This window comes from Pristiophorus japonicus, chromosome 2 (assembly GCF_044704955.1).
Source record: "Pristiophorus japonicus isolate sPriJap1 chromosome 2, sPriJap1.hap1, whole genome shotgun sequence".
Lineage (NCBI taxonomy): Eukaryota > Metazoa > Chordata > Chondrichthyes > Pristiophoridae > Pristiophorus > Pristiophorus japonicus.
This window is the reverse complement of record NC_091978.1, coordinates 162,877,128-162,902,599: the sequence shown is the minus strand read 5'-3', so window position 1 is coordinate 162,902,599 and position 25,472 is coordinate 162,877,128. Positions and strand designations below refer to the sequence as shown.

The window sequence follows — 25,472 nt, the reverse complement described above, 5'->3', positions numbered from 1 at the left end:
TCCCATCAATTTCCCTAACACAATTTCCCGCCTAATAAGGATTTTCTTCAGTTCCTCCTTTTCACTAAACCCTCAGTTCCCTACTATTTCCGGAAGGTTATTTGTGTCTTCCTTCGTGAAGACAGAACCAAAGTATTTCTTCAACTCGTCTGCCATTTCTTTGTTCCCCATTATAAATTCACCTGAATCTGACTGCAAGAGACCTATGTTTGTCTTCACTAATCTTTTTCTCTTCACATATCTGTAGAAGCTTTTGCAGTCAATTTTTATGTTCCCAGCAAGCTTCCTCTCATACTCTATTTTCCCCCTCCTATTTAAACCCTTTGTACTCCTCTGCTGAATTCTAAATTTCTCCCAGACCTCAGGTTTGCTGCTTTTTCTGGCCAATTGATATGCCTCTTCCTTGAATTTTACACTATCCTTAATTTCCCTTGTTCGGCTCTATGATTTATTTGCAGTTTTGTATGCCTTTTCTTTTAGTTTTATGTTGTCTGTTACCTCTTTAGTCGTCCATGGCTTTTTTTTGCCAAGTGGAACTCTTGCCCCTTCGGGGTATAAACTGGTTCTGTATCACATTAAGTTATTTTTTGAACAACTCCCACTGATCTTCTGGCGTTTTCTCCATTAATAGACAAAGAACAATGTATTCTGATTTTCTTCCTGTATCTGTGTACAGCTGTGTGGCTTGTTACAGACGTCCCCACTTATCGTCTGGAATGACCCATGGAATGAAGGTTAAAGTGAGCGGTGACTTTAACAGCCACTAGCTGAGTCGTGCCTATGCTGGTGAGGTCTACATGCAGCATGTGGCATATCTTTGTGCCAACTTTTTTTGGCAGTCATGTTTAATACAGTGCATTCTTGGCAAATGTGACTCCTACCTTGCATACCTAGGTTTAACATTGTTAAACCTTGGCCAGCACTAAGTTACCACTTGGGATGATGTCATATTAGCACAAATTGGCCTGGCTACACCTTTGCACAGATGCTGCATATCTCTGTCAATAATGCAATAATGCCTCTGTATGCTTGTATATATACTGGTATGGAATACCAGTGGGTATGTGCCATGCACCTGCCCTGCAGCCTCACCATCCTGTATTACTTCTGTTGTTTCTTCTCTTCCTCTCAGAAGTAAAGATAGAAGAGAATTCCCAATGGGCATACCATTATGACCTGTCTGTAAAAGGGTACTAGGGGAATGGCAAAGTAGGTGACATCAGTAAAACATTACACAGTATTATGGTTTTAGCAGCTCCTATAAATCTACAATCTAGTATCTTTAAACTTGAAGATATCTCCTCACAACCATGAATGCCAATTGTATACTAGCATGTGTGTAAATGAGGTACAAATGATGTATGATGTCAGCACCTAATTTTGAGGCAGGAGGTTTTGTTGGGCACTGAAAATGATCGCAGCATTTGGGTGGGCTGGGCAGGGATCTGGTCCAGTTGATGCCACAAAATCAAATGAACTGATAGGGTGGTGGATACAGATTCAATATCAGTCTTCAAAAGGGAATTGGATAAATACTTGAAGGAGAAAAAATGCCGGATATGGGGAAAGAGTGGGAAAGTGCGTCTAACTGGATTGCTCTTCGAAAGAGCCAGTGCAGACTCGATGGACCGAATTGCCTCCTTCTGTGCTGTACTAATCTATGATTCTATGAACAGTGGAGGAAAATCTGGAGGAGGATAATTCCCTGCTTCTCTTCAAAATAGCACCATGGAACCTTTAGCATCCATCTGGACAAGCAGCCAAGAGCACAGCATAACATCTTATCCAAAACAGGTCAGTGCACATTTCCCTCTTATTGTGCTCGAGTGTAAAGGATCGCCTGAGTGCAATTCTTAGAGGACAGCGAAGATCGCAAGTACATATAGGAGCCTGCCTGATTTAATGAACAGAAAACCAGGCAGGCTCCATTGCGGGTATGAAATTCTACCTGACCGATTTTCCTCTGTGTGCGAATCCCAGATGATCCTTAATGTCCAGGTACTCTCAAGCTGAAAATCTGCACCATCATATCAGTAACATACTGGAGTGTCAGGCTAGATCAATTTGCTTAAGTTACAAACTGGAACTTGAATGCAGGCAAGAGGTCTGCCAACCGAGCCAAACTTAAAATAAATAATACCAAGTGTAAGATATTCATTATATATTCATTTTAATGTATTAATACATAATTATTGTAATTAAATACGCAAAACAACTTGCTATTTTAATGACAAAATGATTTGCATTCTTGCAGATACAAGATTTTTAAATAATCATAGGTATTTGTTGTTTCAATACACAAATTGCTTCCTGGCATTCACAGGAAATGATACAAGACTTCCTGGGCTCTTAAGTGGCACACTAATGGTGAAATTAACCGAAATAGTGCTACTTTGTCATTTATAAATTATCTACTTGTGTGCCTATTGTGCGTTTTCGAACAATTTTAGAATTATTAATCGTAAATAAGCTGACATTTATACAATTAGCAGTTTTGGTTATTTGGATACTGTAGGCTACCATTCAGCCCCATAGTAGTTAATCAAAATAAAATCCCAAGTTGCCCTTTAAAAAAAATATCAGACTGCTGTAAAAAGTTTTTTTTTAAGCTCATTAGCTAGGATAATTATTGAAGTAAGATTCTGCAGACCAAAATTTTTAATAGAACTTTGCAAATATAATACACTTCTTATTGTACTCAATTCATTTGCCAGGTTTAAAAAGTACAGATAGAACATAGAAACATAGAAAATAGATGCAGGAGTAGGCCATTCGGCCCTTCGAGCCTGCACCACCATTCAATAAGATCATGGCTGATCATTCCCTCGGTACCCCTTTCCTGCTTTCTCTCCATACCACTTGAACCCTTTAGTCGTAAGGGCCATATTTAACTCCCTCTTGAATATATCCAATGAACTGGCATCAACAACTCTCTGCGGTAGGGAATTCCACAGGTTAACAATTCTCTGAGTGAAGAAGTTTCTCCTCATCTCGATCTTAAATGGCCTACCCCTTATCCTAAGACTGTGTCCCCTGGTTCTGGACTTCCCCATCATCAGGAACATTCTTCCCGCATCTAACCTGTCCAGTCCCGTCAGAATATTGTAAGTTTCTATGAGATCCCCTCTCATCCTTCTAAACTCCAGTGTATATAGGCCCAGTTGATCAAGTCTCTCCTCATATGTCAGTCCCGCCATCCCCGGAATCAATCTGGTGAACCTTCGCTGCACTCCCTCAATTGCTTTGAAAACAATAGAGAAGGAAAGACAGGACTGAATGGCAAAAAACATTTTTAACCGAGATCTTTGTTCAAACAAATCTATTTGCTGTTTCTTTTTTTTTAATAGGTCAACCTGATTTGCCATGAAAGAGATATTTTATAACGTGACCCCCATGACAGATAACAAAAGAACATGTAAACAGGAAAATAGGTGCTACTATTATAATGAAAAAAATAACACAATTGTTAAAAATGAAAGAATTGTTGCTTAAAGATGCATAGATGCCAATCTCAAACAGCATATATGGGATTAGAAATTTCAGATCAATGAACAAGGTATATATGACCTGTATGTTATAGTTTTAGTTTATAGACCACAGCAGCCTAGTTTACAAATAGATCCTTTGAAATCAAAGAATCTGCATTTGAAAAGTACTTTCAAATTAAAATTGCTAGCTTAAAATTAAAAGGAATTGTTATAAAGTTAGCTCATTGCCTTAAGGATGACACTAATATCCAAGTGAGGATGAATCTGGTATTACTTGACTGCTTAGTTATATCATTTATTACTGGTTTTAATGTAGATAGAATGGCAGTGATCCAAAAAAAATTACTAGCATATTTAGCATACACGTTAGTCATATGGAAAAATGGACAATGGCCTCAATGGTTTCAATGAGATTGTCAAGATAATTGAGTATTCATTTGAAGTTTGAAATGAAGCAGCTCGGATAGGCTTAACATCCACTTCTAGGGGCCAAAATTGCCCTCCGCTCAAAAGGGGGTGCACCTACGGTTTTTAGGTGCTCCGTCTGCCCCAATGCATGGGACATTCCGCCGATTTTCAGCTGTTTCCGGTCAGACCGGTGTTGGTGCCGGGAGAGGGACGGAAGCGCGGACGGGTCGGAGTGGTCGCCACTAGCGGGATGGAAGTGGGGGTGGGTCGGAGCAGCCAACGCTCCAAGTCATCATCGCCACACTGATGACGTCAGAGCTACGCGGATATGCCGCATCGTGCTGACGTGTCACAATGTCCCTTGCCTTCAGTTAAAGGGGAGAGCCACTGTGAACTCTGCAGCCACTTTAGTGCCAAACACTGGGCCACCAGGGAGGGTTTCGGCTGGGCCAACGGCCTGGCACCCAAGAGGGGGTGCCAGGCTGCTTGTTGGCAGCCTGACCAAACTTGCGGGAATAATTGTCGGCCCGACCTGGCAGTCAGTCGACAATAAAAAATAAAATGGAGTCTCTGGCAGCGCCACCTCCCCTTTAAGGGTGGCCGCGCCACCCAGCCACAAAAAGGGTACCGACAGAAAAAGCTGTCGAGGGCCCCGGCCGGCAGCCGATCTGCTCCTGTGGGGCAATTCTTTGAGGCGGCCATGGCCCTTATAGAAAGGGGCAATTTCAGCCCCCTAAATTTGGCAGGGATTCAAACATCCCACGCTGGGCTGAAAAAAAACTCATGCTGCTTCTCCTCTGGCTATTCAAGGCTCTTCAGTGGCTCTCATACTTATTAGTTTAGGCCAGTCCAGCCTTATTGCACCTTCCTGATAACCTTGTTGTGACACTTCTAGAAGGGCAGGCCCACCATTTGGGAACCTCTGATCTATATGGATTAACATTCAGCTATTCAAGGGCTTAAATGCTAATTATTTTCACTCACCCACATAAAACAAAAATCAGACACAAGAAAGTAAAACATCTATTTAGAAACTTTGATCCATGAAAAGTTATTGATGCAAACAGCAAATATGTATTTTTTTCACAGCTCTGGATGAGGAATTATCTACTCCCTTCTCTAGTCTATTTTAAATGTCCTTAGTTAATGATTTCCAAACCAAATGGAAAGGAGGAACAATTGCATTGATCAACAAGTTGGGATCAAAGTCAGATCCAAGCTAACTGCACTGTACATACTTCCAAACATATCAAAGCTCATAAAAGTCACAGTAAACAAGACACTTAAGTCAGCTGCAACATCACAATGGCAACAACCTGCTGTTTGATCATCCACTTGGAATCAGACCAGGTGAGTTGACCCTGAATCTTATGATTTTGCAGTGGATCGATTCTTTTGATGCCCAGCATAAAGTTCTGACATTTCTTGAGTCTTTGATTAATTATGGCTTTCCAAAGAATATGGCATATGTTGTATATGTGGTGAGTTTCTAACCTGGATATTAAATTTTCTCATACAACAGAAACACCAGATCATGATAAAAGGGGCATTAATCTTCTCATTGCAACAGCTATGCAGGAGTCCCTCAGCGAAGTGTGCTTGATGCCACTTGGTTTCTTGTCTTGATCAAAGATCTGGTATATGTCATCAAAAGCAATGTTCTCTTTGTTGATGACACCACCTTCAAGGGTGGTTAACTCCCCATCTGAAAGACAAGTGGCAACCAAATCACTGCAAGCAGATAGCGATATAATTTGGCAGTGGATGGGTGAACAAATAGTGTGTTATCTTCAATGCTGAGAATATCGGGTCAGTAAATCTATTGAGAAGAACAGGATTTAGATTATCCACCTCTGCTCTTTAAAATCTACAAACTCTTCTTTACAGATATTCATCTCCTTGATTTGCTAATTATACAGGATCAGGTACTGAAGCTAATAAGTAGTAAACATGTCTGTAAAATTTGGGAGAAGAGTGGGAATCCTCAAGTGTTATCATTGAAAACTTGTTCTATAAAGTTTTTATACAAAGAGTACTGAAATAATACAACCTGTTAAGATGCCAAGAAACCAATTCTTTGTTCCTGAACTCAATACAGTTCAAATAAGTACAGACCAGAGGACATGTTGAGAATACCAGAATCTGGCCAGAATCTACAACAAGACATATGCCTGGAGCAAAGACAGCTTGCCAAATTTAAGAAAGTAGGGGCTAGAAATTGTGTAATGCCCCGTTTGGGGTGATAATTTTTGCCAGAGCGCAAAAGTATCGCCGAGAGCTACGCAAGTGTAGCCGATGTGAACCTCCAATTTAGCGCTCCACGAAGGGAGTGGAGCGCTAAATCAAGCACTACCACTTCCTTTGGAGCATGAAACCATGCAAGAGGGGTTGTAGGGACAGAGCGCTGCACGATGTCCAGTGCAGTGCTGCCGGGATCAGAGGATCCTTCCCTCCCTTCTAGGGAAAGGCCATTGCTGCAGGCTCTGCAATAAATCACATCCCCCGCTCGGCGACAGCAGTCACTATCCACGACGATCAGCCCCAAGCAGAGTGCAGGGCTGATCAATCATAGCACAATGAAATGGTGAAAAAATGACCTGAGGGATCAATACAAATATTTCACTTCCCTAATTGACATCACCTTTAAATCCCAGTCCCCAAGTGGCTAGCTTCCCTTAAAATGCCTCCTGCATTTGTTGACACTCAGCGATGCTGCAGGGGGTGGAACTGAAGTTTGCATTCGGGGCGGTACCAGGGTGCTGCGCATCAGATGACGTCATGATCTCCCAGGCAAGTTCGCGGGCGTCGGTACATGCCATGTCCGGTCACAGAGCCGGCAGTGCCCTGTTATCGCCCCCAAAGGTGATAACAGGAGGGGCAAAGAGGTCCCCTAAGTTTGTTTAAGCAGTATCTTTTAAGTACTTGGATTTGTTGTGTTCTTACTAATTGAGGTGTTTTATTCAACCCTTAGTTCTAAGGAACTCTGGTCCCAAAAAATTAATTTATTTTCATTGAAGCTGATTGAGCTGTTTTGTTTGTTTTAGTTTCAAATTTCTAGCAAATTTCTTTATCTTATCAAATCAATTTTTACAGCCCACAGATTCACTTTTTAGGCCCTTTTGTCTGTGCTTTTAGCTAATGTGCAGTGATATTAAAATAAACACTAGTAGTACATTAGTGGCCAACAGCATAGTGGGAATGGGGTCAAGCGAACCAGGAAGTGGGTTTCATTCACATAGATAGAGCATGAGATAAGGGCGAAACTAGAGAAAGACATGGTTCAGGGCTAGGGCACAAGGGAGCCTTGGGAGAGGTTAAGCTTGGAGGACAAGCGGATTGGGGTGTGTGGCAGAGGCAGATGACCAGATGGTCCTTATCTTTGTGACAAACAAAGCTGTGAGCTCCTTCCATGTGGTGTTGGCAAGAACATTGGAATTTCTATCCTGCACACACTGGAGAAAATTCTGAAAGATGAAGGTGGGATGAAGCAGGAGCAGAGATAGGCAATGTTACAGAGCTGGAAGTGGGCAGTCTTTGTGATGAAGTGGATTATGGTGTTGGAAGTTCAGTTCAGGGATGCTACGCTGGCAATCCATTTGGTTCAACCTGAGATAATTGCCAGGGAACAGAGAAAGAATCGGTGGTCAAGGAACGGAGTTTGCGGTGGGGATGAAAACAATGACTGAGGTGTTCCCGATGTTTAACTGGAGGAATTTTTGGATCATCCAGGATTGGATGTCAGACGAGCAATCTGACAACACAAAGGCAGTGAAAAGGTAGAGCTGGCTGTCAGTCAGTTTACATAAAGCTTGGAACTAAGGGGTGGATGCTGCTTGGTTGTACTTTATGGTCAGCAGTGTACAAACTAAAGATAGGAACATGACTAGTAATGGTTGATGGAAGTTAATCTCCATCCATATTCCACTAGCACAAGCAACAATGTTGTCAAGCTGGTTTTCTTTAAACGTGGGGACAGCACAGCAATTATTATTAAATCTGTGAAAAATAAATTACATGTGCAGTGATGTGAAGAAATATTTTCAGAATTGGCTGTATAGACAGTGGGTACGAAAAACTGCTGTTCCTGAATGGTGTTATTGTATTATTTATAAACAGTATCTGAACATGCTCCAATAGTATGACTTCACATCCACAGTAATTATTTGCACATTTGTTTTGCATTTGTAGTGTATATGTGCAACTGTTAGAATACAAGCTGCTAAAAAATGTTGCCTCACTGCGCTGCGCAATCTACATTTTCCATCCTGGCTACTTTGCTATGCTCCCACCCTGTGTGTCCCCAGAATTTGGTTCAGAAAATATGGTCACCCTAACTTATGGCATATAACTCGTATCTTCTACCATTTCTCATAATGTAGCACGTTGTAGCTCAGATGCAAAATCAGAGAAGAGAAATTATTGATAGAACGGTTACAGCACAAAAGGAGACTATTTGGCCCGTCGAGCCCGTTCCGGCTCTCTGCAAGAGCACTTCAGCCAGTCCCACTCCGCTGCCCTTTCCCTGTAGCTCTGCAATGTATTTCCTTCAAGTACTTATCGAACTCCCATTTGAAAGCCACAATTGAATCTGCTTCCACCACCCTTTCAAGCAGTGAATTCCAGATCCTGACCACTCACTGCGTAAAAATGTTTTCCTCATGCTTCCTTTGATTTTTCTGTCAATCAACTTCAATCTGTGTCCTCTGGTTCTCGACCCTTCTGCCAAAGGGGAATAGTTTCTTTCTATCAAATCTGTCTAAACTCCTCATGATTTTCAACACCTCTAGCAAATCTCCTCTCAACCTTCTCTGCTCTGAGGAGTACAATCCCAGCTTCTCCAGTCTATCCACATATTCTTGTAAATCTTTTCTGCACCCTCGCTAAGGCCTTCACATCCTTCCTAAGATGCGCTGCCCAGAATTGGACACAATATTCCAGTTGAGGCCGAACCAGTATTTTATAAAGGTTCATCATAACTTCCTTGCTTTTGACTCTATGGGGAGAAATTGGGTGCCTTTGAGCGGTGATGACATCGACCCCCAACATATTCAGCAAGAATTTTGCGGTGGCGCTGCGCCGTTTTGCCTCAATCTCCTTTGCCCGTAGATCGTGACGTCATCACCGTGCACATCGCCCCAGACCCGAAATTTATGCCTCCTGCAGCAGCGCCGGGCAAAAGCAGCGACAGCTGCAGGAGGCCTGCATTGGACAGCCGGCTGCTTCAGGGGCGATTCTTAGAAACATAGAAACATAGAAAATAGGTGCAGGAGTAGGCCATTCGGCCCTTCTAGCCTGCACCGCCATTCAATGAGTTCATGGCTGAACATGCAACTTCAGTACCCCATTCCTGCTTTCTCACCATACCCCTTGATTCCCCTAGTAGTAAGGACTTCATCTAACTCCTTTTTGAGTATATTTAGCGAATTGGCCTCAACAACTTTCTGTGGTAGAGAATTCCACAGGTTCACCACTCTCTGGGTGAAGAAATTCCTCCTCATCTCAGTCCTAAATGGCTTCCCCCTTATCCTTAGACTGTGTCCCCTGGTTCTGGACTTCCCCAACATTGGGAACATTCTTCCTGCATCTAACCTGTCTAACCCCGTCAGAATTTTAAACGTTTCTATGAGGTCCCCTCTCATTCTTCTGAACTCCAGTGAATACAAGCCCAGTTGATCCAGTCTTTCTTGATAGGTCAGTCCCGCCATCCCGGGAATCAGTCTGGTGAACCTTCGCTGCACTCCCTCAATAGCAAGAATGTCCTTCCTCAGGTTAGGAGACCAAAACTGTACACAATACTCCAGGTGTGGCCTCACCAAGGCCCTGTACAATTGTAGCAACACCTCCCTGCCCTTGTACTCAAATCCCCTCGCTATGAAGGCCAACATGCCATTTGCTTTCTTAACCGCCTGCTGTACCTGCATGCCAACCTTCAATGACTGATGTACCATGACACCCAGGTCTCGTTGCACCTCTCCTTTTCCTAATCTGTCACCATTCAGATAATAGTCTGTCTCTCTGTTTTTACCACCAAAGTGGATAACCTCACATTTATCCACATTATACTTCATCTGCCATGCAACATGGCTGAGGTCAGTAAAAAACTTACTTTTTTTCTTCTAGCTTTAGTTTTTCCCTCCGAGTTCCTGCCCCCGATCGATCAGCCCGGCACTCTGCCTGATCACGGCTGGCGTGGTGATTGAGGTAGGTACTTTTTATATTGTAGAGCCTGCAGCAATGCAACTTCCCTTTAAGAGAGGGAAGGAGCCTTTGAACGCGGCATTGCTGCATGGGCTAGTGTGTAGTGCTGCTCCTCTCACTGCCCTACCTGCTGCCGATTGCGCTCCAGGAAGCAAGGGCAGTGCTCCACTTCCTTCTTGGAGCGCAAACGCCAAATTTTTTTAAAGTTTGAAATCATTAGCGCCTGGCGTTAACTTTTCAAACTTTTAACAATTAGTGCCGCAAACGGGGCGAGTGATTTTCTCCCCCTATGCCTCTATTTATGAAGCCCAGGACCCTGCATGCTTTTTTAACCGCTTTCCCAACCTGCCCTGCCACTTTCAACAATTTGTGCACATATACCCCCAGTTCTCTCAGTTCATGCAACCCTTTTAGAATTGTACCCTTTAGTTTATATTGCCTCTCCTCATTCTTCCTACCAAAATGTATCACTTCACACATTTCTGCATTACATTTCATTTGCCACATGTCCACCCATACTACCAACCTGTCTATATCTTCTTGAAGTCTATCACTATCCTCCTCACTGTTCACTGTACTTCCAAGTTTTGTCTCATCTGCAAATTTTGAAATTGTGCCCTGTACATTCAAGCCGAAGTCATTAATATATATCAAGAAAAGCAATGGTCCAAGTACCGACCCCTGGGGAACTCCACTGTATACCTTCCTCCAGTCCAAAAAACAACCGTTCACCACTACTCTCTGTTTCCTGTCACATAGCAAATTTGGTACCTATGCTGTCACTGTCCCTTTTATTCCATTAACTTCAACTTTGCTGGCAAGCCTATTATGTGGCACTTTATCAAACGCCTTTTGGAAATCCACGTACACCACGTCAACCGCATTGCCCTCATCAACCCTCTCCATTACCTCATCAAAAAATTCAATCAAGTTAGTTAAATACGATTTGCCTTTAACAAATCCGTGCTGGCTTTACTTAATTAATCCATACTTGTCCGAGTAACTTAATTTTGTGCCTGATTATCAGTTCCAAAAACTTTCCCACTACTGAGGTTAAACTGGCCTATAGTTGCTGGATTTCTTCTTACACCCTTTTTGAGTAAGGGTGTAACATTTGAAATTCTCCAGTCCTCTGGCATCAGCCCCATATCCAAGGAGGATTGGAATATTATGGCCAGTACTTCTGCAATTTCCACCTTTACTTCCCTCAGTATCCTAGGACGCATTCCATCTGGTCCTGGTGACTTGTCTACTTTAAGTACAGCCAGCCTTTCTAGTACCTCCTCCATATCAATTTTTATCCCATCCAGTATCTCAACTACCTCCTCTTTCGCTATGACTTTGGCAGCGGGCCGAGACTAATTTCTACCCCATTAAAAAGAACAGTCCACTGTGTTATTAATAATAAAATCTCTGTTTGATAATTTTGTAGGATAAGCTGCCAGGCTTCTCTTGATTTTTTATTGGTAAGTTCATACTGATTATTACTTTTTATTCTATCTGCCTTGGGGAACTAAAGCAGACCAAAGTTTCACCCTCTCCCAATGACTTATAATCTTACAGGTTTTTATAGGTTGATACACTGACCATGGCCAAATAAACACAAATGATATCCCACATATAGCCATCAAACGTGTACAAGAATCTATTATATCTCATACATAAAATCTAGACATTGTCTCTGTTCTTAAGACAACATGATGATTGGAACAATTTCTGTTCCACTTGTTGCGGCAGAACACCACAATGCAGTCTCTGCCAGCGTCTCAAAAATCCTCAGGAGGATTTTCAAAATTAAATATGCAGGATCATCTGGAATATAGTCCACTGGTGACTGATAGAACTATGATGGTCACACATCCATCACTCAATATTAAGCCAAAAGAAAAAATAAATTGATTGTTAAAATCAGAGTTCAGCTGTGGGATAGAGTTAAGAGGTATTCCTGCTCCAGTTCTAATCTCTGACCTTTTTAGGAAGTTTTAGTAGAAGGCCGTATAACATTCTACTCTAGGTCTATGACTTGCTGCATCAACACCTTCTGACAATCTGGAAATTGTGGACCAGTACATTATATCTGTGATAAAGTATTTGAAATTATTTTACGAGCTTCAGGGGCATTTTTATTTTGCAGAGAAAGGGTCAATTACCATTCTCCTGTAGAATGTAAACATCACTATTCAAATTAATGGTGTGTCTGATCTTGTTACATTTGATTTAGTGAAAACCATATTTGTTCGTGGGAATGAAAGGAAAGGTGACTGATCAGTGCACAGCTGCAATAATGCTCCTTTCACACTTGCTGTCAGGGTTTTGTTCCAGAATTATGTTCTGACCAAGTCTTTCTCTTCTTTATCAGGCTGCAGATGGAGATGCATGAAGGCTGTTGCTTTGCTGAACATTTGAGATTGCATACTCCTCTGAGAACTGGCAGATCTTCCTAAGCCCAGCGCAGATCAACAATCCTTAACTATCTCCTTATGTAGTCTGCCGAAGAAGAGATTAAAGCTCCAATTTAAACCTGGGGTGAGAGGCAAGCGTGGACCAATGAAGTTAGCGTGAAGTTTGGACCACGTTAACCCCCAGGACTCATTGCTATATCTCCGTTCGGGTGGGACAATAAAAATAACTTACCTTATCAGCCCCCTTCTGGGCCTGCCCCTGTGTAGCCCCATGAGTCCCTAGTGAGGCCGCCGCATTTAAAACTGGTCGGGGATCGATCAAAGTCATTGGACCTTAACTTTTGAACAATTAGCAGGCCCTCGCCAGCCGGCAACGAGGGCCTCACACACCTCCCGAAACCTTAAAGTTAAAATTACGGCCAGCGAGTGTGTGACACCAGGCCAGAGGGAATGGTTCTGCCTCTATTTTAAGCCCTGCATGCACCATTCTCATCAGGTGTGGGGGGTTAAAAATTGGCCCTTAAGAAAATGGGCATTAGTACTCTGGTAAGGGATCCTGATAGCAAAGGAAGATCATAGAGAAACCTCGCTACAGTTTGATGTCAAAACAATTTTATTCACGGTATCCATATTTAATATCAAAAGTTGGATTCTCATTTTGAATTCAGTTAGTAGCCCTCAGGATATGGTCCAACACCAGATGGAAAAGAAAATCTAAAATGGATATGTGTTATATGAGCGAGTTCGAAGCTGTCGTGGTTGTGACTCACTCAGTCCCTTAACAACCCTGCAGCATTTTTCCAGATGTCTAATTTATTTGATTAAAATAATTAAAGAGCATACAAATTCACTATTCATATAAAAGTTCAGGTGCAACTCTTTCTAAAGTGTTTGGTACTGTGAAAAATATATAATATTTTTATGAAATATTGATTTTGAAATATTTAGAAATCCTATCACATTTGGTGCAATCTATTACTAAATTATATCACTCTATTTTATCAACAGTGCAACACGCTCATGCCATTAATTAATTGATATATTTTCTTCCAACTATAATTCAAGTTTTACAACGTATCGGGTACAATAAACCTACATTGCATGCTTAATAAAGTATTGCCAATAAATTATTTTGATTATAATAACATTTGAATAAAACACAATTGCAGTGTTATTGGGCAGTGCTACAGTTAGATTATTTTTAAACATTGTGGCCTAGAAATTCGTCTCAGGCGGTGGCATGAAGAGGGCAGTATTGGATCGGCTGCCCGTTACACGCAGCGCTTGATATTTAGTTATATTGCAGTCAATTAAACTGAATATCAGGCACTGTGTATAACGAGTGGCCGATCCGATACCACACGTCTTGTGCCGCTGCCCGAAACAAATTTCTAGGCCTGTATGTATTAGCTGTAACCCTTTGAAATCCTACATTTCTTTCATATCATTGACACAAGTCTGACTGTGAACTCAGAACTCAATTTTTGTTTCCATTGTTCCCACTTGCTGCAAAACAATTCTGCTTCTATAGTCTTTTATTTGGCTAATTTTCATGGACATGTTTTGAAGGTTGGTAGTTAGTAGCAACACAAGTAACGCAGGGTTGCCCAGGCTGGGTTGCCACTTTCCACATATCATGCATCCTGTTTCTTTATATTTATGTTTTTGTTAAACTCCACACCTGGAGGCAAATGTAGCCCTAGCAGGTGAATACTTGTAAAATTATGACTTATCGAAGGACAGTCAACATTGATTCAAGAAAGGAAGGTCACATTCAACTAACCTGCTGGAGATTTTTTGAAGATATTACTGACTTGGTGAACTCGGGAAATGCAGTTAATATTATATACTTATTGAAACTATTTGTAAAAGATCCCTGGGACTAAAATGGATGCTTTGGCCCTGACATTCGTTCAGACCCAGTCTGTTTCCCAAAATGAGGCAGTGGGGGATTTCCAGCCCCATCCTAGAGTCGACCCTGCTCCAAATTCCTCTGCCCTTCTTTACATACCATAGAAGAGGATGGAGCTGAGATGCAAGAGTTCCTGAGAGTGCTGAGAGTTCCCAAAGCTCCCTGCAGGGAGCTGATAAAGGAAAGCCTCTGAGAAGACAGAAAGGCTCAGCAGGTTAGGTAGCATCCGTAGAGAGAGAAACAGAGTTCACGTCTCAAGGCGAGATGTTGCATGATCTGCTGATTATTTTCAGCATTTTATGCTGTCATTTCAGATTTACAGCATCTGCTCACAGAAGGAAGAGGAAGATGCAGAAAAGGAGGAAACAGAAGAGGAGGAAGTAGAAGAGGAGGAAACAGAAGAAACCAGGCAGTCCTTTTCTGGCCAGGATATTCGGAATCATCCGTCTGGGGTGATCTTATAGAAACATTTAAAATAATGAAAGGGATAGACAAGATAGAGGCAGAGAGGTTGTTTCCACTGGTCGGGGAGACTAGAACTAGGGAGCACAGCCTCAAAATACGGGGGAGCCAACTTAAAACCGAGTTGAGAAGGAATTTCTTCTCCCAGAGGGTTGTGAATCTGTGGAATTCTCTGCCCAAGGAAGCAGTTGAGGCTAGCTCATTGAATGTATTCAATCACAGATAGATAGATTTTTAACCAATAAGGGAATTAAGGGCTATGGGGAGCGGGCGGGTAAGTGGAGCTGAGTCCACAGCCAGATCAGCCATGATTTTGTTGAATGGCGGAGCAGGCTCGAGAGGCTAGATGGCCTACTCCTGTTCCTAATTCTTATGTTCTTATGTCTGAGGTCCCTCTGACCACAACCCCAATTCCTCTTTCAACATTTGTCCTGCACATTACCATCCCTCTGTTACTGACCATCACAGCGTTCTCTTGGCCACAATGTTGAAATAAAAGCCACCACAAAGCAAACTTTCCAATTTAATTTTATACAACTATCCATCCAATATTACATCAAGAAATCAACTTATCACCCTTGTGCATTTCCTTAGTAACTGTCTTGTGTGTACCTATCCTACTGATGTCACACAGTGCTACCCCAGTGGCTGCAGCATGGCTGGTGGAAGGCTGCTGACTTTCAGTGGGGGACACTGCAAATGGCTTTGCTCTCTTCTTCTTCTTCTTTCTTCTCCTCTCTCTTCTTGGTCAACCAATGGCTGGGCAGGCTGCAATTCTTGGGTGTGTGCAATGAGGAAGGCACAAGGGTGGAGTTGTGGTGAGGGGAGAGTGGGAAAGCAAGAGGTGCAAGCGAGAAGGAGGATAATGTATGAGGATATCAGCATCTTGTATCCTTTCAGCCTCACTGCTGGCCAAGGGCTCAGTCAGGCCCCTGCCAAGAATGGCCAGCACCGTCTCCTCCAAGGGGGTGAGGTAAAGCTAAGAATGGGAGGTGTGCTTCGTGATTGGTACAGATTATTGGTAGTTGAGTGATTGGAAAGCGGGTTGGGGTTGGGGAAATCATGCATTGAGAAGTGTGTGAGGCTAGTGGTGCACTTGGTAGGAGACAGCTTCTGAAGATGCATTCACTGACCTTGACCACTGGTCTGAGCACTGGAGCCAAGTGATGGCCTTGATGTCCTGGTCCCACATCGTTCCTTCTGGAGGGCCACCTGGCCCATGTGGATAGAGGACCTCTCTTGCAGTGTTGAACCCCTGCACAAAGCTGGAGTGCTAAGTGTTAAAGCCTGGTTGCCCCTTCCCTGGCTAGATTAGCCATTTGTGTTAGTGCTGAATCACTTTTCCCATTTTTTTTGGTGTGGTAGGGAATTCAGCTTTAAGAACTGAAGACTCCCACTGATTAATTCTTCTTAATGTTCATTTTTTTTTCAGAAGGTAGTTGAGCTGTAAGGGCTAAAAACTGCCTCTTGCTACACCATTTTTACTTTTTTCATTTCAGAAGGAATTGCCTCTTTAAGAAGCTGACAATGCTTTCTGAAATGACAGCCTCGCTTTCAGAGAGGCTGTTCTAGCTGCAATAACACTTCCGCCACACCACATTGGAGCCTCCTACTGGGACCAATGTCGCCAGGACAGCGTTGCCCGTGAGTTAAGCTCTCGGCTAATCTTCATCAGTCCCCAGAACCAATTTTTCGATCCTGCCATTTCGGTCCTGCAATTTTCGGCGGCCGTTGACATTCAGCTGCGGTGGTAACAGCGGCTTTATGTGACGTTCATGAATTTCTAGGCCACAGAATGGACCCACAAATCCACATCTCTGCTAGCAGGAGTGCGGCAGAAGGAAAAAATTAGTTGGATTCCTGGCCGAACTTTGGATTTTCCACAGGTCAATTCACAACAATTATAGAATAAAATCAGAGAAATTTACAGCACAGAAGGAGGCTATTCTGCCCATTATGTTTGTGCTGGCTGAAAAAGAGCTATCCAGCCTAATCCCACTTTCCAGCTCTTGGTCCGTAGCCTTATAGGTTACGGCACTTCAAGTGCATATCCAAATACTTTAAAAATGCGATGAGGGATTCTACCACTCCCACCCTTTCAGACAGTGTGTTCCAGATCCCCACCAACCTCTGGGTGAAAAAAGTTCTTCTCTAATCCTTCTACCAATTACTTTAAATCTATGCCCCTGGTTATTAGTGTAGAGCACACTGAAAGTAGCTCAGCCAGGACTAGGAGCTCAGTGCTTACATGAGTTCTTGGGTCAAATTAAGATAAAGGTAGTGCCACATGGGTGCACTTTGGGATGCATTATTGGCTGTAGCTAAGAAGACAGCAGGTAATCTGGGCTCTTCCTTAAAGGTACCAGCACCGTTAAAGGGACAGGCACTGTTCAAGACCTAGGGGTGAGTCAAGAGATTTTGTTTTATGCAGATAATAGGACTGATTTTTTGTCTGGTCACCTGATGAAGAATGGTAAATTCTTAAATTAATGTATGTGTGCCAGGAAATATAAATTGCATGTCAATGGTCTTCACATTTATTTAAAACTTCCATCCTCTGTGAATGAGTTTGTGCTCCTGTGCCATGGCTGAGATGGTCTGCCTTGGAAGCAGCTAGTAAGAGGCTGGCACCAGGTTGACAAGCAGTATGTGGAGGAACATGGAAAATAAGTGTGGCTATGAAGAATGATTACAAAGGAATCGGAGAAGCACGCTTGTTTGACTTGAGGATTATAAAACAAAATGCATTAAAATGCAAAATGCAAACTGTAAAAATGAATATATCGAGGTAATTTTATGAGTCTGCGTTATGGTTGGAAAATTTCCAAGATGTACTGCAGACTCCTGTTCCCACTAACTATTTTCCTTCTATCTAGATTGTATCCTTCCTTTCCCTCCAGCCCCACCCTATGTCCCCCCACCTTGACCCAACCCACAAATATATATGACTCTTATGATGTCTTCTTTCTCTTTAAAGAGTTCAAATTATTTGGCCCCATCATCTCCATTTCAACATAGACATACAGTTCATCGACACCTCCATCATTAGTAGCATGGTCTCTGGGCCTTTCACTTTAACAACAACAACTTACATTTATATACTGTCTTTAATGTATAAAATGGCTCAAGGCGCTTCACAGCAGTGATGATCAAACAAAATTTGACATAATCCACATAAGGAGATTTTAGGACAGTTGACCAAGAGCTTGGTCAAAGATATAGGCTTGAAGGAGTATCTTAAAGGAGGAGAGAGGTAGAGAAGCTGAGAGGTTTAGGGAGGAAATTCCAGAGCGCAGGGCCCAGATAGCGGAAGGCACAGCCACCAATGGGGAGCAATGCAAATCAGGGCAAGAGGCCAGATTTGGAGGAGCGCAGTGATCTCAAAGAGTTGTAGGACTGGAGGAGATTACAGAGATAGGGAGGGACGTAACCTTGGAGGGATTTGAAAACAAAAATGAGAATTTTAAAAACGAGGTGTTGCTGAACCTGAAGCTATTGTAAGTCACCGAGCACAAGGGTGATGGGGAACTTCTTCCTTGAACAGTGGCGCAACCAATCTCCATCCATCGCCAGCCTCCTTGGATGTACTTTCTTTCATTTTGAGAAACTTCTCTTTTAACTCACTTACTTCCTCCAGATAAAAGATGTCACGATGAAAGTTCCAGCTATGCATGTTCTTTTGTAAGATGTGCTAAACACTCTGCTCCAAATCTACTCAGGATCACTCTACGACTTTTCCCTCTGTTACACTAATAACTGTGTTGTTATTCTTTTCTGCTCTTAGTCTGATTGTGAGGCTTTCATTAGTTATGGGGAGAATTTCAATTTCGGAGTCGATTGCCCACCTTTTATAGAATCCGCCTGATTTCCCATTGATTTCAGTGGACGGACGATTCACTCCACTGGATTGATGCCGAGGTAACAAAGTTGAAATTTACTCCCAGGTTTTCAATCTCTATGTATCCCTTACTTTTCCCATGGTTCACCTGATTCTTTCCTTCCATTCTGGACTTTTCTCTCTTCAACTCCGGCAATAGGCTTTCCATAGACATCTATTATAGGTTTACTAACTTCCTACTTACAATATGCTTTTTTTCACCTCATTTCTTGCAAAGGCTCCATCCCTTTCTCCCAGTTTTTCTATATCCATTGCATTTGCTCTGATGACTCCACTATCCACACCAGAGCTTCTGCAAGTCCTCTTTTTAAAATCTCAACCAAGGTCCACCCCCACCCTCCCAATGATTGACCAGATAGTTGTATCTGTCCCAATTTTTGGATCATAGATTGCACTCCCCTTCTTCCTTTCACATCAATAGGGTCCCTTGTCTTCACTTCTATCCAATCAACTTCCACATTCGCTAGATAATCGTCTGCTATGTCCACCACCTACAACACAACGACCAAATACCTTCGCTTGCCTTACTGCTTTACGGAGGGATCCTTTTACTTCCAGGATAACCTTTTCACTCTTCCACAAACACTTCTTCCAAGTGTCTTTTCCCTAGCATTTTGCCACGCAACTACAGGCGCTGCAACATCTGTCTATTTACTCCCTTCCACACCACTGTGCAGGGTGCCAAACTCTACATCAATTTACATACACTTCCACCATTTACTGCTCTTGGTGCATTCTCCTATACAGTGAGAAAACCAAACACAGATTATGTGTCTGCTTTGCCAAACACCAATGTTCTAGCTACACATGTGAAGCTGACCGCCCTGAGGCTAGCCATTTTAACTCCTCCTTCCATTCCCACACTGACTGCTGCATCTTCAGACTCGTGCACTATCCAACAGGCCTCTGTGCAAACATTATCTTTATCATTGACATGGAAGATTCATTAGTAGTTTTTAAGTTTTCAGCATACATTAAAAAAACTGATCTCTGGCATTTTAGTCCACCCATACATCGTTGGACTTGAGTGTGCCTTTTTAAGTAAAAACAATAATTTGCATTTATATAGCGCCTTTCATATCTTCAGCACTTCACAGCCAATTAATTACTTTTCAAATAGAGTCACTGTTGTCATATTGGCAAACGCAGTAGCTAACTGTGGTGCAAGGTTCCACAAACAGCAATGAAATGGATGACTAGTTAATCTGTTTTAGTGGTGTTGGTTGAGGGATGAAGTTAGGCAGAAAACCAGGAGAATTCCCCAGCTTTTCTTTCAATACTGCCACAAATATTTTACAGCCACCTGAACATCCACTAAAAAGTGAAGACTTCTGAAGATGACAATTTTTGAATCTATAATTTAAATTATGATGAATAAGTATGCTGCAAGAAAAGCAGAAGTCATAAATCTACAAATTAATTTCAAAAGGACATGTGTGCTCTGTAACACTTTGCTCAGCAATGACTTTCTCTCATGTGTCTCTATAATATTGCATAAAATAAGCATACTGCTTTATTATTACTTATGATGGCCCCAAGTTTCGACATGATTTGCTCCTGATTTTTAGGAGCAACTGGTGTAGAAAGGAGTATCTTAGAAATCGGAATTCTCGCCATTTAGTTTGCTCCAGTTCTAGTCAGTTAGAACAGTTTCACTTTGGAACAGAATTTTTTTTTCAAAAGAGGGCGTGTCCGGGCACTTACGCCTGTTTTCAAAGTTTCGTCAGTGAAAATTTACTCCAATCTAACTTAGAATAGAGTAAGTGAAGATTTTTGTACGCTCGAAAAAACCTTGTCTACACTTTAGAAAATCAGGCGTAGGTTACAAATCAGGCGTAGGGAATGGGGGGGAGGGCGGGGGGTTTAAAGGGAAGTTTATAAACATTAAACACTTCAGTTTTACAAATAAAGAACCATCATCAATAATAAATGATAAAAACATCAATAAACCAATAAATCAATCAAAAAAAATTAATAAGAAATAATTTTTTTTTTAAATCAATAAATAAAACATTTTCTACTTACCGACTGCAGCACCGGGAGCCCTCCAACAGCATGCTGGGATGCCCCCCCAGTGCGTCTCTGTCAGTGTCTCTATCTATCTGTCTGTCTGTCTGTGTCTCTCATTCTCTGTCTGTCAGTGTCTGTGTTTCTGACAGCGAGGGGAGGGGGAGGAGGGGAGGGGGAGGAGGGGGGTAGAGGGAGAGAGGGGAGGAGCAGAGGGAGGGAAGGGGGAGGGATGGGGGAGGAGGGGGAAGGAGATGGGGGGGAGGAGATGGGGGGGGAGGAGATGAGGGGAGGGGAGGGGGAGGGGGGGAAGGAGATGAGGGGGGAGGGGGGAAGGAGATGAGAGGGGGGAGGGGGAGGGGGGGGAAGGAGATAAGGGGGAGTGGGGGAGGGGGAGGGGGAAGGAGATGAGGGGGAGGGGGAGGTGGAGGGAGAGGGGGGAAAGGATATGGGGGGGGAAAGGAGATGGGGGGAAATGAGATGGGGTGAAAGAGATGGGGGGGAAAAGAGATGGGGGGGAAAGAGATGGGGGGGAAAGAGATGGGGAGGGGGAAGAGATTGGGGGGGGGAAAGGAGAAGGGGTAGGGAGGCTGAACGGGCCGGGCCCGGCCTGGCCCGAGACTTCGGTCAGGGCCCGTCCCCAGCACCAGATTTACAGGTAGGTGACGTTGGGTCGGGTCGGGGGGAACGTGGGTCGGGGTGGTAGGAGGGAGGTCGGTTCGGTTCGGCTCGGGGGGAGGGAGGGAGAGGGAGGTCAGGTCGGGTGGAGGGAGGTCAGGTCGGGTCCAGTCGGGGGCGGGGGGAAGCGGGAATCGGGTCGGTGCCGGTGTCGGGTCGGGTCTGGTCCGGAGGCGGGGGGCGGGGGGGAAGCGGGAGTCGGGTTGGGTCGGGTCCAGTCCGGGGGGTCGGTGTCGGGTCCGGTCCGGAGGCGGGGGGGGGGAGGCGGGGGGAAGCGGGAGTCGGGTCGGTGTCGGGTCCGGTCCGGAGGCGGGGGGCAGGAAGCGGGAGTCGAGTCGGGTCGGGAAGAAGCAGGAGCTGGCCATGGGAGGAGCCTTATTCACGCAGCCCCAGTGAGGCCATTCGGCCAGGGCTAGGGGCTGCGTGCTTCGGCCCCTCCCACACAGTTTTGGGCGCCTGGAGCTACTGAACATGCGTGCCCACTGTAGTGCGCATGTGCAGAGGTCCCGGCACTGTTTTCAGCGCAGGGACCTAGCTCCGCCCCCTGCAGCTCCTGCTGCGCTGCGCCGAGGGCCAGATGACCTGCAGGGAGGTGGAGAATCTGGAAGTTTTTTTTAGGCGCACTTTGTAGCACGAAAAACCGGCGTCCCGGTCGTGACTGCGCCGTTTTAGGCGCGGCTCGAAACTTGGGCCCGATATATGCATTACAAACAATGAATAAACAATCAGCATGTCTAAATTTCAAAAATCTATTTGTACTTACCATGTCAGTGTCTGAAACAGGTCCAAAGCTTGTGACATAGATGTCAGTCTTGACTTCTGTTATTCTCTCTAATAAAATAAGAAAATATAAAAGCCTGATATTTTTCAATAATGAAAATAATTTTAAGCATCCCCCTCCCAACCAACTTAAAAAAACAGCTTTACATACTACACCCTACAATAAGCATAATCTTTTCAATTATGCTATCCCTATCATAAGGCATGGGCTCCTTATTTTGTTCCTGTTACACTATTCTAAATTCACTATATAATACGTATTATTCTAACATGCTAAATGCTTAGCTCAAAAGAACTTTGCTATAGTGACAATGACGCATGCTGTGAATATTCAGCAACAGAGCAATTATTCTTTTGCATACACATGTTAGAAACATGTATGTTTTACATGTTATAGAGCACTCTGAATTCTGAGCAGGGCGACTCATTCTGCAAAGGAATGGCAGTGAAAACACTGATGATAATGATATCTGAACAGCTCGTCATGGGTTTTAGTCCAAAGGATTAAATACCAATCCCTTAATAAATCATAAATTCAAAATGGCACTATGGCTAGCCCATTCCTTTGTGTCCATGTCATGAATTCCTAAATCCTTTTCCAACTGTTGTATACAGTTTCAGCAAACTTACTTGCAGAATTTATTCACTCATGAACAAGAGCACACCAATCTCTAATCGTTTTTCATGATCAACTAAATTAGTATAACCATAAGTGGTCACAACTAGCTAAGTGTTGAATACAAAAAATCTCAAAACCCAGAACTGAGCCCATCACTTTTATTTCCCTTTTGTCCCCCTTTTTTTCCTTTTCTCTTTACTCCTCCTTCTGTCGTCATGCCTCCTTTCATTTTTTCCCTCTCAGCTACTCTGCTCACCCAAATCCCTATTCTAACCCTTCAGTACTCTTCGACCTTCCTACTCTCCTGCTAGTGCCCCAGGCTTGACTTCATCCTAGATAAGCCTACATCCTCCTGCTCTGCCAACCTTGGCATCCGCGAAGGGCCCATTGAGGCACTCATTGCTTACAGGTAGCAACGCCAACTTCCCCATCCCACTCTCTCACCAACCTTCCCGCCTAGCATGCCCGCTGGGGCTAATCTTTCCTCCCTCTTTCCCGTCCCACTCACCCCTCTGAATGTTGACCCTGTGGACTCTGCCAGCTGATCAACGATCAATAATCCTCTCCACATCTCCCTCCAGAAAGTCCATTCACTTGCAATCAAGGCCCTTGGCTTATTGTGAATGATTGCATCGACATCATCGCCTTGACAGAAACTTGGCTGACGAATGATGACACCTTCACCCTTAACAAAAGCTCCCCGCCTGTCTATAGCTTTGGTGGTATGGGCCTTATCACCAAATCACACCTTTGCCTGTCCCCGTACTCCTCTGGCACTTTGGCAGAAAAAAATCAAAGAGCAAGTTATTATTTAAATGGAGAAAGATTGCAAAGTGCTGCAGTACAGTGGGACCTGGGGGTACTTGTGCATGAAACACAAAAGAATAGTATGCAGGTAAAGCAAGCAATGGTATCTTGGCCTTTATTGAAAAGTGGATGGAGTATAAAAGCAGGGAAGTCTTGCTACAGCTATATAAGGTGTTGGTGACGCCACACCTGGAGGCACTGTGTGCAATTGTGGTTTCCATATTTACAAAAGGATATACTTGCTCTGGAGGCAGTTCAGAGAAGATTCACTAGGTTGATTCTGGGGATGAGGGGGTTGACTTATGAGGAAAGGTCGAGTAAGTTGGGCCTCTACTCATTGGAATTCAGAAGAATGAGAGGTGATCTTATCAAAACTATGAGGGGGCTTGACAAGGTGGATGCAGAGAGGATGTTTCCACTGATGGGGGAGACTAGAACTAGAGGGCATGATCTGAGAATAAGGGGTCGCCTATTTAAAACAGAGATGAGGAGAAATTTCTTCTCTCAGAGGGTTGATAATCTGTGGAATTCGCTGCCTTAGAGAGCTGTGGAAGTTGGGACATTGAATAAATTTAAGACAGAAATAGACATTTTCTTAAACGATAAGGGGATAAGGGGTTAAGGGGAGCGGGCGAGGAAGTAGAGCTGAGTCCATGATCAGATCAGCCATGATCTTATTGAATGGCGGAGCAAGCTCGAGGGCTGTATGGCCTGCTCCTGTTCCTATTTCTTACGTATGTTCTTCTCCTCCTTTGAGTATCTCACTTGTTCCACCGCTCTCACCTCATTTAAAATTCTCGTTCTCTACTGCCCACCCAAATAACTTGCCAAGTTTGTCACAAAGATATAATCATTGATTTTGTGCTTCAGCCTCTGTACTGAACGACTTCTAATCTGGATGAGCAGACATTTCCTTCAACTAAACATTGGGAAGATCGAAACCATTGTCTTCTATCCCCGGCACAAACTCCATCTCTTCATTCCCTAGCAAAAGACTTCATCCCTTTCCATGATCGCTGTTTGAGGTTAAATCGGACCATTCGCAATCTTGGATTTCTATTTGATTCTGAGATAAGCTTCCACCACATATTCGCTCCATCACCAAGATCAACTATTTCCGCCTCCGTAACATTGCCTGTCTGCACACCTGCCCCAGCTCAGCTGTTTCTGAGACAGAGAACGGTAGTATAGTGGTTATGTTACTGGAGTAGTAATCCAGAGGCCTGGACTAATTATCCAGAGACAAGAGTTCAAATCCCATCACAGCAGCTGGGGAACTTAAATTAAGTTAATTTGGAAATCTTGAATTAAGAAGCATGTTGACGATTAAATTACCAGATTGTCGTAAAAACCAATGCCCTTTAGGAAAGGAAATCTGCTGTCTTTACCTAGTCTGGCCTACATGTGACTCCAAACCTACAGCAATGTGATTGACTCTTAACTGCCCTCTGAAATGGCCGAGCAAGACACTCAGTCACCACAAGGACTGCAGCAGTTCTAGCAGGCGGCTCAGCACCACCTTCTCAAGGGCAATTGAGGAATGGCAATAAAGGCTGACCTTGCCAGCGACACCCTCATCCCAAAGAATAAATAAAAAAAACACTTATCCATGCCTTGTTACCTGCTAGATTTGACTATTAAAATGCTCTCCTGGCTGATCTCCCACCCTCCACAAACCTGATCTCATTCAAAGCGCTGCTGCCCATATCCAAACTCATGCTAAGTCCTGTTCACCCATCACCCCTGTACTTGCTGACCAACATTGGTTCTCTGTCTGGGAAAATTCATTATTGCCCCATTTGAGAGTGGTAAT

The 25,472-nt window shown here is 43.5% G+C and overlaps 1 protein-coding gene across 1 annotated transcript in view; it reads right to left on the bottom strand.

Annotated features, from left to right (window-relative positions):
• gabra2a (gamma-aminobutyric acid type A receptor subunit alpha2a) overlaps nt 1–25,472 on the bottom strand; it is a 555,326-nt gene that overhangs the window by 233,342 nt on the left and 296,512 nt on the right. Inside the window, exon 4 of the mRNA XM_070863123.1 lies at nt 22,217–22,284. Within this exon, the coding sequence (XP_070719224.1) occupies nt 22,217–22,284 (68 nt within the window). The remainder of the gene's footprint in view (nt 1–22,216; nt 22,285–25,472) is intronic.